The 13,683-nt window shown below is 32.4% G+C and overlaps 1 protein-coding gene across 1 annotated transcript; it reads right to left on the reverse strand.

The window, feature by feature from the left end:
* Window positions 1-2,683: 2,683 nt before the first annotated feature.
* Window positions 2,684-12,785, reverse strand: LOC127711990 (carbonic anhydrase 2-like). The gene is made up of 8 exons (XM_052218150.1): window positions 12,717-12,785; window positions 8,873-8,902; window positions 8,363-8,533; window positions 7,276-7,424; window positions 6,318-6,410; window positions 5,582-5,645; window positions 3,919-4,076; window positions 2,684-3,024 (listed from the first exon to the last, which is right to left on the reverse strand). The coding sequence occupies exons 1-8, from the start codon at window positions 12,772-12,774 to the stop codon at window positions 2,743-2,745; spliced, it is 1,005 nt and encodes a 334-aa protein (XP_052074110.1). The 5' UTR covers window positions 12,775-12,785; the 3' UTR covers window positions 2,684-2,742.
* Between the last annotated feature and the right edge of the window lie 898 nt (window positions 12,786-13,683).

Genomic DNA, 13,683 nt, shown 5'->3' on the forward strand with positions numbered 1-13,683 from the left:
AGTGGTTATATATTTGTTTTTCGTTCACTATTTTGTGCATAAATTAGGCCGTTAGTTTTCTTGTTTGAATACTTTACATTTGTCATTTCGGGGCCTTTTATACATGAAGCTGACTAAGCGGTATGGGCTTTGCTCATTGTTGAAGGCCATAGGTGACCTAAAGTATTTCATTTCTGTGTCGTTTCATCTCTTGTGAAATGTTGTCTCATTGGCAATTACACCACATCTTATTTTTGATATAGACAGCAATCAAAAACAATCAATGGATTATAGGCTTTTGGCCTGAATCTCAGAGGCGGATCCAAGGGGGTCATGGAATACAATAGAGTTACATTAAGGCTAAAAAATATGTGTATACAATGAACATGTAACTTATAGCCATCGTTGATAAGTAGTACAGTTTCTTTAATGTGGAGGTGTAAAGATGAAGAGATAATTCTTCATATCAACTGATTTGCTTTCTTCAATTATGTTTTCTTTTATTTTTAAGGTATAAAGATTATGCTTAATTTCCTCGACCATTACAGTCTTTCTATTGTGATGTCAAAAACATCGCTAAACATTATTACAATATATAGATATAAGAAGATGTGGTATGAGTGCCAATGAGACAACTCTCCATCCAAGTCAAAATTTATAAAAGTAAACCATTATAGGTCAAAGTACGGTCTTCAACATGGAGCCTTGGCTCACACCGAACAGCAAGCTATAAAGGGCCCCAAAAACTACTAGTGTAAAACCATTCAAATGGGAAAACCAACGGTCTAATCTACATAAAAAACGAGAAACACTTATGATTCACATCAACAAACGACAACTATTGAACATCAGATTCTTGACTTATGACAGGTGCAAACAATTACACACTTATATCAGAACTCATAAGATCCTCTCGATACTGTTTACTTATATTTGGCATTGCACAAGTTCATGCGTTTTATTACGTCTTTACCTAAATCCGTTGGATATATACTGACTGATAACTTTAGTCTTGAATAACATGATTTACCTTTTAGTCGTAATTTGCTTGGAAATAACTATCAGTTACTACAATTACTCTTTTTCGATATTTTATGTATATTGTTTTTGTGCCCTGTACCGACATTTTGAGTTGAGCCAATTGCAACTGTACAGATTTTTTTTATCATGCTGTGCTATTACACCAGTGTCCCAGGTTAGGGAGAGGGTTGAGGGCTCACATGTTTAATCCCGACGAATTCTTTATGTGTCTGTCAAACGTCAGGAGCCTGTAGTACATTGGTTATATAGATCTGTTGTATTTTTTTTTTCGTTAATAAATAATTAATTAGTTATAAATAAAGCAGTTAGTTTTCTCGTTTTAAATTTTTCACATTTTTTTTATATCGGGGCTTTTTATAGCCGACTATACGGTATAGGTTTTCCTCATTGTTGAATGTCGTATGTTGGACTACAATAATTGCTTTATAAACCCACTAAATTTAAACTTTTGTGGAAGGTTGTCTCATTGGCCATCACACCACATCTACAAAAATGTATATGTAAAAAAAAAAACAACAACAACAAAAAACAGTTGGAATGCCATCTAAGGCATTCGGCAAACAAAGTTCAACAAGCTGCTATGGCTATGAAGCCTTTTTGAACTCGTGTTCGCTGCGCTCACTCGACAAAAAGCTTCCTATTGTGACTCGCAGCTGATATTTTACGATATCAGTGTGCAGACAACCTGATAATCGGTACAAATGTCATGGAGCTCTAAACTTGCCTGCACGAAGTCTGGAGTATAACAGTTGTTTTCCATTCGTTTGATGTGTTTGAACTTTTGATTTTGCCATTTGATAAGGGACTTTCCGTTTTGAATTTTCCTTGGAGTTCGGAATTTTTGTTATTTTACTTTTTTCATAAATGTCGTAATAAAGACATGTGCAATAAGGATAAATGAAATTAACATATTTTTGTAAGGGCTTGAATAATTTTACTATTTTTGCAATTTCGGGGGCCAATAATGGTTTTTATCATATCTCCTCATTTTTATTTACAGGCATGTATGATCGATTGTGTTAAACTTGTCTTCATTTCTTTCTGATACAATACTTCAAAGCATAGTGAAGGAAAATAAATTGACTGAGACCAAGTTCTAATATTTAAAAACATGACTATAAAAAATATTTTTATTAAAAAATAGACGTGACAATTAAAATGCATTGAACACTTATAACAAATTTAATTTGGTTTTTTATCAACTGGAATCTGCAAGTACTACATGAAATTTGTCAAAGACAATTCATTTCAATTATTGATGAAAACTATGAATTCCTCGTCTTTTTCTTACTCTATGCATGACTTATTTGTATACAATCTACATTTACTTATAAATATATAATTTTTTTTTTGCAATACCCACGTCATCTTTGCACTAAGCATGCACATAAATTATATAGTGATAAACCTTTGGTGTAGCTACTATGACTTTTCAAAACATAAACAAAATGAGGCTTTCCAGGATTTAATCTAGCCACAAGTAAAAATGGAAGCGTCAGTAATACAGTATCACAATCAGGCTTCTTTTCTATGGTTTTATCTCATCTTTTTTTTTTTTTTATTTTATTAAAGGCAACAAATAATGATAAATGTCAAAAATATTATGCTTATTTAGTCAAAATAGAAATTAAAATTGAAAAAAAAATTAATATCAATACAAAAGTCATGTAAATATTTTCTGGATTTCAGTGTATAAAATTTTGTTTTATATAAATTTCATATCTAGTGACCACATGTAAAACCACTGGTCAATATTCCTATAAAAATTAAAAATAGAGATAAATTTGTGCTGATTGCATTGTTTGTGTCGTCATGTGAGTGTTTACAGATAACGTCAATAGGTGGAACTGCTTGTGGAGATGGAGTTGAAGGATTCTGAGTAGGAAAACTTGAATACACGTTTCTTCCATTCAGCTGTTGAAGGGGCCTAAAATCATCAACCAGGTCTTCTTCGTGAGTATCGTTTACCTTTGTCTTCTTGATTTTATTTCTAAAATCATTCATCTAAAATTAGAACAAAAAGATAGAATGAAATTATACTTAAATTCTAATACAATTTTTTTGTATATGTAAAATGTATTTACATTGGCTACTGTTCGTCCGCCAAGTTAATTATGGAAGCAGTACTAGTTCTGACATTTCCCGTCGTCATAAAAGGTCTAAACACACCTACTTCATTCTATATTTTTTCATAAAACACTTAAAAACGGATCATCCAAAAAATGTGAACACTTAATCTTGATTCTGCTATTTCAAAATACAGCTTGAAAAACAGGCTTATTGGCAGTAATTTTCTTCATATTCAGTTTATATATCTCTGCTCTTCTTAAATTGGAAATCACAAATAATTTGATTTAATTATTATTGTATGATTTCGGTGAATTTGTTCAAATCTTTTTTGATAATATAATTTGTTAATCAATTGAATATGTAGTTCCAGGAATGTGACCCAATTCCTCAAAAGCTAGCTTACTTCATGTGCAAGAGGTCGTTGGTTCGACCCTTGGCCAGGTCAAACAAAGACATGTACATTGGTATTCACTGCTTTTACGCTAACCATGCGGCACTTAGGTGTAAAAGCAAAGACAGGTCAGAGAAAGAATAGGCCTTCCTGTCGACTTTTACCATGTGAATTAACACATTGAGTATCTGGTTCAGCATGTCGGTCTAGTACAAAGTAATAATTACCGTCGTATCACATTATTTTGTTCCTGTCCTGAATATGCGTGTAATATTTAACACTGGACGTAAAACAAATGAATTGATTACAATCACTAATGTTTGTTGTTTTTATTTTATTTTTCTTAGCCATTTCGATTCATATAACTTAAGTTAAAGCGTGTTTTAAAAGACATTTTACTATTATATAATAATACAATTCAGTGATAAATGTAGTACCTGATCATTAGAAATTGTTATTGGTTGCGTAAAAACAGTCCAAACAACACTCTCGTAACATGGAGGCGTAGTGAGACTTCCTCTGTATCGATAATAATGCATTAAGTCTATTGGTACCAGTCGCTCCATCACTACTGGTGGGATTGCTGCAGTGTCATCTACAAAATATAGCAAAAAGAATCACAATTCAATGTTATATTTACATGAAAATATAAGTCGCAGTAAATTGAGTTATATAATTATGTATTTTCGAAATTTACTACAAATAGAACCTGAGAAAAAGTAATAGTAGTTTGACATGTACGGGTTGTACTATGAAACAAATGTATCAACATTGTTTAAATAATATTCAAAAGGCATACCAAGTTGAACTTGGTCACTTTATATATTGCTGCGATAAAAGATAAAATCGTGTTTTACTATACATGATGTAGGTATATTTAAAATATATATATAGTATTTATAACATGTATTGGTAAAACAGTCCTTTGACTGGGCCATTCGAATGCGTTTTTAAATACACAAATAAATTGACCTTTGAAGTCTCAAAGTCAAGTTACTCAGCGTTTTAAGTTCTGTCGTTCTTCTTGGGTCAGTTTTCGGAGCTTTGGGCAAAACCGATGTGAATATTAATGCGGACTATCATGACAATTAAAATGTCATATAAAGGACGGTTAAGAAATGTTGTATATATACAGGACTTTTTGGGATTAGACATGCTTGCATAGTCAAATTAATTAGCGTTTAAACATCCTGTATCTATAGTTCATCAAGCGTTTAAAAAATAAAAGCATATAAAAGGCATATCTTTCGCTTCATTAAGCTATTGAATATCCACAGTGCCCAAAGTTATCACGCTTTTGCGCGAAGGCACATTTAGATTTCATCTATACTACATGAACATTAGATTATATGTTTTTTTGCCTCTAGCATCACACGCAATGTTCAGAAGTGTTTTAAGTTCATTATAGTACGTCTCAAACAGTGTGCCAGTGTGTCATACAAAGGAACAAGACTTATTGCTAATCACTTGAAATCTTACAAATTAATAAATTCAACTAAGTACTTATATCTCTTTCAAATGGAAAGGTAATTAAAATTTTTAAAACTTTAACCACAGAGTGAATGTAATGTCAACTGGCAGAAATACTAAGTCCATTTATAAGTAAAATAAAGATAAACAAGATTTTTTTTTACAAAATTTACTTCTGGATACTATCTTATTATCATAAACAAGCTTCTGTCCAAGTTTGGTAGAAACACAGGATAGTTTAAGAAAGTTATTAAAATTTTAAAAACTTTAACCACAGAGTGAATTTAATGTTAACTGGCAGAAAAACTAAGTCCATTTATAAGTAAAATAAAGATAAACAGGATTTTTGTTTAACAAAATTTACTTCTGGATACTATCTTATGATAATAAAGTAGCTTCTGTCCAAGTTTGGTAGAAATACAGGATAGTTTAAGAAAGTTATTAAATTTTCAAAAACTTTAACCACAGTGAATATTTGTGGATGACGACGACGCCGACGCCCACGACGGAATGTAGGATCGCTATGTCTCGCTTTTGCGACAAAAGTCGCAGGCTCAACAATTATAAATTTCTAAAATTTGACTTAGGCTGGTGTAATTAACATCGATCTGAAATGAGTTTTCTAATTACCTTTGTGTGCAACGTTTTCCAGATAGTTAAATACTTCTGCAAAGTGTATGTTATGTGGCCCAATCTGAAATTATAGAAAGAGTATATGTCAAGTAAGAAATAACACAAATCATTCAGGCACAAAGCCCTCAATGCCATGAAACAAAGAGGGTGAATTCAAACTTAAACTACATTGCCGCCATTTGATTTATTACGCATATATCCATATTAAGATTTTTCGGGGTGTGTATTGGCATGTCATGGATTTTACAATTGTAAACACAGTAAGTATAATTTACTAGGAAAGTTGATTATATAAAGGTGAATTAACACCAGCATAGGCGGATCCAAAAGGGGGGGGGGGGGGGTTGCGGGCCCCACCTTTTGTGGGAAAAATTTGGTTGATTATAGAGGGAATCACTGAAGCATGACTGGAGCAGGCCCCCTCTTAGGGCTGTCAGTTCCCCCCCCCCCCCCCCCCCTTATGTAGGCGCTCTCGACCGTGCTCTATTTGCAGTTTGTTCGATTCCTTCAAGTTGTTTTCCTTAGTTGGTGAGTACTTATTATTTACGAATTTTAAACACCGATGCAGACAAAATAAAACACTCTCAATATTATAGTATACCATTCACTAACCAATAAGAAATACCAATCATAATCTTTCAATATACAATCTGGTATTTACATTATATATGATAGCATGGTTTATACTCGTAAGTTTGTATATTCATTTCATTTTGTATATGTTAATATTTACCTCAAAGAAAAATCCCAAGACCAAAAGACCATCTGGTTTATCAATAGCATCTTCGATCTTCTGGAACCTATCAGAATAATGGACTATATGCATCTGAAATATTGTTAATTTCAGAAGAGTTATATTTTATTATAAGTACAGTTATTATGGCAGCTACTATACATAAATTAATATCATTGTATAATGTAAATTTCAAAGTGTATATAGTAGGAAATGTAAATTAACACGCAAAATGTGTTGCACTTAAGCGTTTTCCTGGATAAATATTCACCAAAAGAGGGTCGTAAAGGGGGGGGGGGGGGGGGGGTTTCTGCATGGAAGAACGCGGAATAAAATTGCCATTTCACGATGAACGAACAATTAAAAATGTCTTGCTCTTTTTACCGATTTCACGAAACACGGTGAATGACGAACCTTTTTCACGGCTGCACGTGAAATAAAAATGACAAAACACGTTGCACGAAAATAACCCTTTACCACTCTCTTAAAAGTTCAAAGTATGATCAAATATAAAGAGACTGCCCGGCTGAAATCAGTAGTACAAACCAAAGCTATAAAAATCATGATAAAATGTCAAACATTTATTTTCCTGAAAAAAAGAACCTGAGAATTCTGTAAGATTCGTCAAACAGGAAGCTATTGGAATGCATATCTAGAAAATCAACATTATATAATACAGACGAAAGATACCAAAGGGATATTCAAACTCATAAGTCGAAAACAAACTGACAATGCCATGGCAAAAAACGTAAAAATGACAAAAAGAGAAACTAAAGACTAAACAACACGAACCTCGCCTAACCACGGGGTATCACAAGTGATAACGCAGGATAACTGAAGGAGCTTAACTGAAGTATTGCATTTGTTTCTCGCATAGTGTTGTAGTTTTGCCTATAGTGTTTTAATTTGGTTTCTTATTTTCCAAATAGTATATAAAAGTATAATATGGAGTACCAACCTCCATCGGATAATGGTGGTTGTCAATAACATGTTCAGAGCCTTTGGAATTGTCTGCTCCCCAATGGAAATGAAACTGTACAGGCTTGTATCCACCAGTCACTCCACCTCCGTGTGTTCTCAATGACGTATCCACAATGTCCACTTGAACTGAAAAAACAGACACTTATTATGTAAAATTGTACAAAGAGGTTCAACATGAAAATACGGACAACTATCCCCCAAAGTTCAAATAAAGTGGTAAGCAATCATAGGCAACCGTACGGCCTTTAACAATGAGAAAAATTAACCCATACTGTAAAATCGGCGATAAAAGGCCCCCACATGAAAAATATGAAACAATTCAATTGAGAAAACTAACGGCCTAATTTATAGATATAAAAAAAAATTACGAAAAACAAATATGACAGACATGAACCAACGACGTCCGCATATATATTCCAGAACTGTATGAATATTTTCTTTTTTTGGTTCTTTTGGGTGTGGGATAAAAAAATTTAACAAGTCTCTTGAAATCGATAATAGTTGATTTTATGTAAAATTGAAAGATATATCATAAACTTTCTTGAAACTATACAACGAATAGTAGTAATCCATTAGCAAAAAGAACGTTGTTAAAGCTGTTTCTCCAATTGAAGTAGCATTTGCATCAAAATTTTCCCTCAGTATTCATTAATAGTAAATATATTTTTTACGTACAAGACTTTTGTTTTTAACTAATGCGCATTAATTCGATATATTTTTTTAATCTTAAAAGAGCGCTTAGCCAGAACTCCAAACCTACCCCAGTATGATTATGAGAAAGAATGACAGCTCGAGGAATTATCATTTTTATTTAGTTGAGTGTTGATACAGTGTTGTGTATCTTAATTATATGCTTAATTAAACCCACGTTACATGACGTTATGTACATTTTGAGGTAATAGTAAAGCCTGTGCTATTGTGACTATACGTAAGGATTGCCAATGATTATATTTCACGTACAATCAATTTACATGCATTTATTTTACTCTAATTAAAGTATTTAATAACACAATAATATTTCTACATCGGTATATCAAAGTCGTATATTTAAATATATTTCTTACCAGTGTGTCCATTGTTTTTCATCGTCATATTTGCATGCACTCGTTCAGAAAATCCCTTAAATCCAAACTGCAGCAGGCTGACGTCATATGTTGCTTTTTTCGATTCAATGGCAACAGGTGATTGCATCACTCCAGAACAGTCGGGATACTCTTCGTGCCAGTGGGAGGGACCTGATTGGTGAAATATTACCATAGACTTAGTAAACATTCGTAAATTATACTCATAAATTATGTTTGGTAGAAGGAGATTTTACGAACTAAAAGTGTAAAGTTTAATTTGTTCTTTACCCATCTAAATTCCACATGTATCTTATTTTACACAAGATTCTCATTAATCAATGCCGTCTAGTTTGGAAAATGTTAAATAATAACCATAGGTACTATCAACGTAAAAAAAGGAATCATAAAAGTTCTATGTGTGTATATTGTACAAATGTAATTCAAGTTGAAATTAAAGTAGGATATTCTCAAATTGATAATAGTAAATAATAATCATATCTGTGGACTCACCATGGATTCCGGAATATTCCCACACAGAACCTACAATGAAAAAGTATCAATAAAAGACTAAGAAGTCTCTCTGTTATTTCATTTTAGAATCATTTTGAAGGTTCAGTGCACGGTGAATATTTAGACAAATGAGGAATTCCGTAAGGACCCAATTTTGCCCCAAAACAGATTGAAACGTATTTGTTTAAATAAAATATTTACATTACACCATGGCTAAACAACCCTCGCGAAAACTAATCATGAGATCTGTAGTTGGACTGAATGTTGTATGGCCAATTTGTGTCATCATTCATGCACCAGGCTTCTTTTGAAGCTTTTTTCTTAAATTATTATATTATCAACGTTTTTCTTTTATTTTGCCAAATTGTTTAGTAGAATGCAAGCTTATTATCATCTCATTAATTTAGGATTTAACGTCTCCTGCTTTGACCGTAAGTGCATATTTAAATATGCCGCACAACAAAACGGTGGCCCGTTTTAAACTTAAAAATAAAAAGATGTGATATGATTGCTAATGAGACAACTCTCCACAAGAGACCAAATGACACAGAGATTAACAACTATAGGTCACCGTACGGCCTTCAACAATGAGTAAAACCCATACCGAATAGTCAGCATGGGTTAAACTGTTGGATGGGAGAAGTCTAGGAATGACTATAAGTCTATACCCGGACAATCTTAAAAGCAAGGCATGTATTTCAATCAGACTGTATTGCAATGTACTTAAAGAAAACGAAACATGCAAAAAAAAGGTCATTATATGCATGATATGTCCGAAAGTTACCATCAACAGAAACGTATCTATTAATATTTTTCAACACCAAAGTTGGTAGATAGTCTTCACCATGTCAATTGACGTATTCCCAAAATCTCAATAAAACTCTCCGATACTAATTGATCAAATTGAAAGAGTTCTGTTGAGTAGATTAATTCCATACCTGTACATGTAGCACCAACATATACAACTGTGAAATCCAAGTTTAAGATAAATCCAAGAGAATACAATTTAAGCCAATTCACAGTCGTGTGCATAGTGACACAGTGTACATGACAACTAGTTAAATTTCTCAATTTAATTTATGGGGACTGTCGTACCATGATGGCAACTTATGGTTTAGTATACATGTCCTTAAAAACTTTAAGATATATACAGTGAAAAATGTGTTCTGATATGAAAATGTTTAATGCTTAATTTATGCATTTTCCAATTTAAATAGCAGAATGTGTATGCACATATCATGTTCATATCCGGACACCGTCATAAATTATAGTAATGTTAGTCGTAATGTCAAGTTATTTTAAATTAAGTTAAGGAAAATGTTGTACCGTATTTCTTAATGTAAATTACACAGGCACTTGTCTCAGAAAAAAATTCTATATATACCTTAATATAACAAGTATATATATAGGAAATTTTTTTTCTGAGACAAGTGCCTGTGGTAAATAACTACTAAATATTAACCAAAGTAATGAAGCAGCTATACAAACTAAAACCATAGATGTATAAACTATACATCTATGCTAAAACCAAGGAGGTATATCTCATATATAACCTCCTTGCTAAAAGATATAAAATAAATGATAGTTCATTTCTATTAGGATTATTAAATATGTAAATTATGTTAAATATATAAACATAGATGTAATACCCATAGATTAACTTCGCCTGTATCTTCAAAGGTTCTATGTGCGTTGTAATTACTATCACACATATCTGATAATTTAGCCTACATGTAATGAGATCACCCGCTGAGCATTCTTCAGTAAGTTTTTCAATCGGAAAGCTTCTTCGCTTTTCTTAACCCGAATAATTCAGTCCCTCCCCGTAATCGATCTCTCTTACTTGCGAGAATGTAGTAATCAGTGGAATATAACGACTAAACAAGTTTGAGCTTTCTAAAAAGCTGTGGACTGCTTCGCTCTATCCTAATTTAAGGTAATATGTGTGCATGTGGTTGTTGAATTAGTATTCTGTAAATGTGCCTCTCTGGAGGTGTGCCTAGAATTGCAGAAGTTATAAAATACAGATAATGCATTTTTGTTAACATTGTATAGAAACATATGTATATTGCAGTTAAACAAAGCAAATAAACACGTATTAATAATTGATATTTCAATACTGAATTTCAATGTGCAATATATGCATAATAAAACGAACATGAATTAATGACAGTTGATCGGATCTGAAATACACATAGTTAATTTTTCGGCATTTGATGTCTTATCCTGAGTCGAGAAAAGTCTGTAATTCTTTATATCATTTAAGCCAATAGCTGTTGCTGTATCTCATCCGCATCATAAAGCAACCAATCAGAATCTATATATGATTAGTAATTATTTCAAGATGATGTGTATATCGACTGAAACTAATAGCTCACGCGGCACCGTCATGTGAAGCAATTATTCGAGTTACGCTTGTCTTAGCGTGGGTATTACATCTATGATATAACGATCTCTTCTGTAAATTGCATGTTCTTATTTTAAAGGAAAGAGAAATATAAATCATTTTAAAAGAAAAAGTTACACGCCGTTATGCAATGTTTTAGCTGGGACTTTAAACTAAGTACGCAATGTTTTAGCTGGGACTATTAAAATTGTGCAATGTTTTAGCTGGGACTATTAAAATTGTGCAATGTTTTAGCTGGGACTATTAAAGTATATTTGAAAAATAAATGGGTAATGTGTCCATGGGTCACAGATGATGCCCCCGCTTGCATATCATATAAAGTTATAAAGGGCATAACTAAAGAACGGTAAAAGTGACGATACCCAAATTCGTACTTGATCTGAGTTTTGTAGTAATAAGTATTGTGTATTAGTTTCATATCATTTGGTTGAGGCAAACTTAAGTTAGAGAATGGAAACTAAAAATTCAGCAATTTTTCCATTTGTAAAGGGACATAACTCTAGAACGGTTAAAGTGACACCACCAAAATTCAAACTTGATCTGTATTTTGTGGTAATAAGCATTGTGTACAAGTTTCATAACATTTGGTGGAGGCAAACTAAAGTTAGAGAACGGAAACAAACTTTGGGACGTACGGACGGACGTACAAGGGTAAAACTTAATGCCCCCTTCGCTACGGCGGGGCATGAAAAATAAATGATCGATTCTAATTTTCTTCGAAAAATAATCAGAAGGGAAATGAATAAAAATAAAGTTTGTTTCAATTGAAAATAAATTGGAAAAATTCGTGTGTGTTATCTTGGAAATGGAGAGGGGTAGATATAAAAGAATTCAAAGAGAAAATAGAGTATGTAAACATTGTAATATTAATGAGGTTGAAGATGAAAACCACTTTTTCTTAAAATTAATAAATCTTTACGTAATCATCTTGAAAAAGACATAAATAATATTTGTCCCGAATTCTTGAAATTGTCTGAAACAGACAGATTACAATCACTTCTACCTTCATTTGATATTATGCAGCTTACTGTTCCGTTCATTAAAAAGTCATTTGCACTGAGGGGAGTGGACACAACACCTGCATAAATAATATGTTGTGATTTTTGCATTGTGTATATATTTGTATTGTATTGTTTATATGCCTTCAATCCCTCGGGGTATAAATGTGCACTTCATTAATAAATTAAAGAAACGAAATTTTGTTAAATGTTTAAACCCTTTTGTTTTTTTTTCTCAGTTCAAATTTATAGTACTTTGATCATGATTGAAAATAGGTTAATGATAAATATAAAGTAATATCCAATTCATTAATTCATCAATTCAACATAAAAACTATCATTGAATTATGTTAGAATGTATATGCAATCAGTTAGCAGGTTATAAATTTTCAATTGCATTGCAAAAATATTTCAAAAAGACCAAATGCTAAATGCTTACCGGTACCACAGAAAGCCACTATTGGCAATAAGATAAGCAGACTTGTGAAAACAAACATCCTCGTGCAGTAGACTTATAAAGCTTAAGAACTCAAAAGTGGAGTGTGAGATGTTTTTATACTGTCCTTGAAAGTTAAGACATACGGTGGTTACGGATGCAAAACTTAGCCAGAGGACGTTATTGTAATTTAATCAGATGTTACTTCGCATTAAGTAGTTACGGCATAAATTTATCAGATCGTTTAAAAGGACATTCTGTTTCCATTAATTTTCAATGATAGTGCAGTGTAGATCATAACCGATATCATATTTAACAAAAGGTGATATAATAGGAACATGATACAAACAGCGGATGCATAATAAATCAGTGATTGTGGTCGGACAGTTTTAAAACTTGAGCCAGTAACTTGATACAGAAGGATCGTCTAACAATAAATTAAAAGACGTAAACAGGTTTATATAGAATTAAAAACCAATTGTTCAGAGAACAATTGAAGGTCTTTCCACATCAATTTTTAAATTTATTGAAAAGAAGCTATAGATCGTGCTTACTCAAATTTAAAATTGGCATCTTATCATCAGTTTCTTTATACTGATGCGATAAATAAGTGGTTTCTATTTACTTCTGGGTGAAATAAGGGAGATGATTAGCTACTTCCGGTGAAGTAATTGTCACTTCCGGTCTCATATAATAGTTTCTTTCACGCTGATTCCAAAAATAAATAGTTTCTATATACTTTTGCTTGTAAACCAGGAGATAATTGGCCACTTCCGGTTTATCGAAAGTCATTTCTAGTCTTCAGTGATAAGTTAGTGTATTAAAATTACAAAATATATGGATTCCGAGTACTTTTCCATAAAGAAAGTGCAAAAATGGTTACTTCCGGTTTTCTCAAAGTCACTTCCGGTTGCAATTCTTCAAGGTCATATGTCATCCAGCCTTTTGTAAAAGGTCAGATGTCTTTATA

Source organism: Mytilus californianus, unplaced genomic scaffold (genome assembly GCF_021869535.1).
Source record: "Mytilus californianus isolate M0D057914Y unplaced genomic scaffold, xbMytCali1.0.p SCAF_8, whole genome shotgun sequence".
Classification (NCBI taxonomy): domain Eukaryota; kingdom Metazoa; phylum Mollusca; class Bivalvia; order Mytilida; family Mytilidae; genus Mytilus; species Mytilus californianus.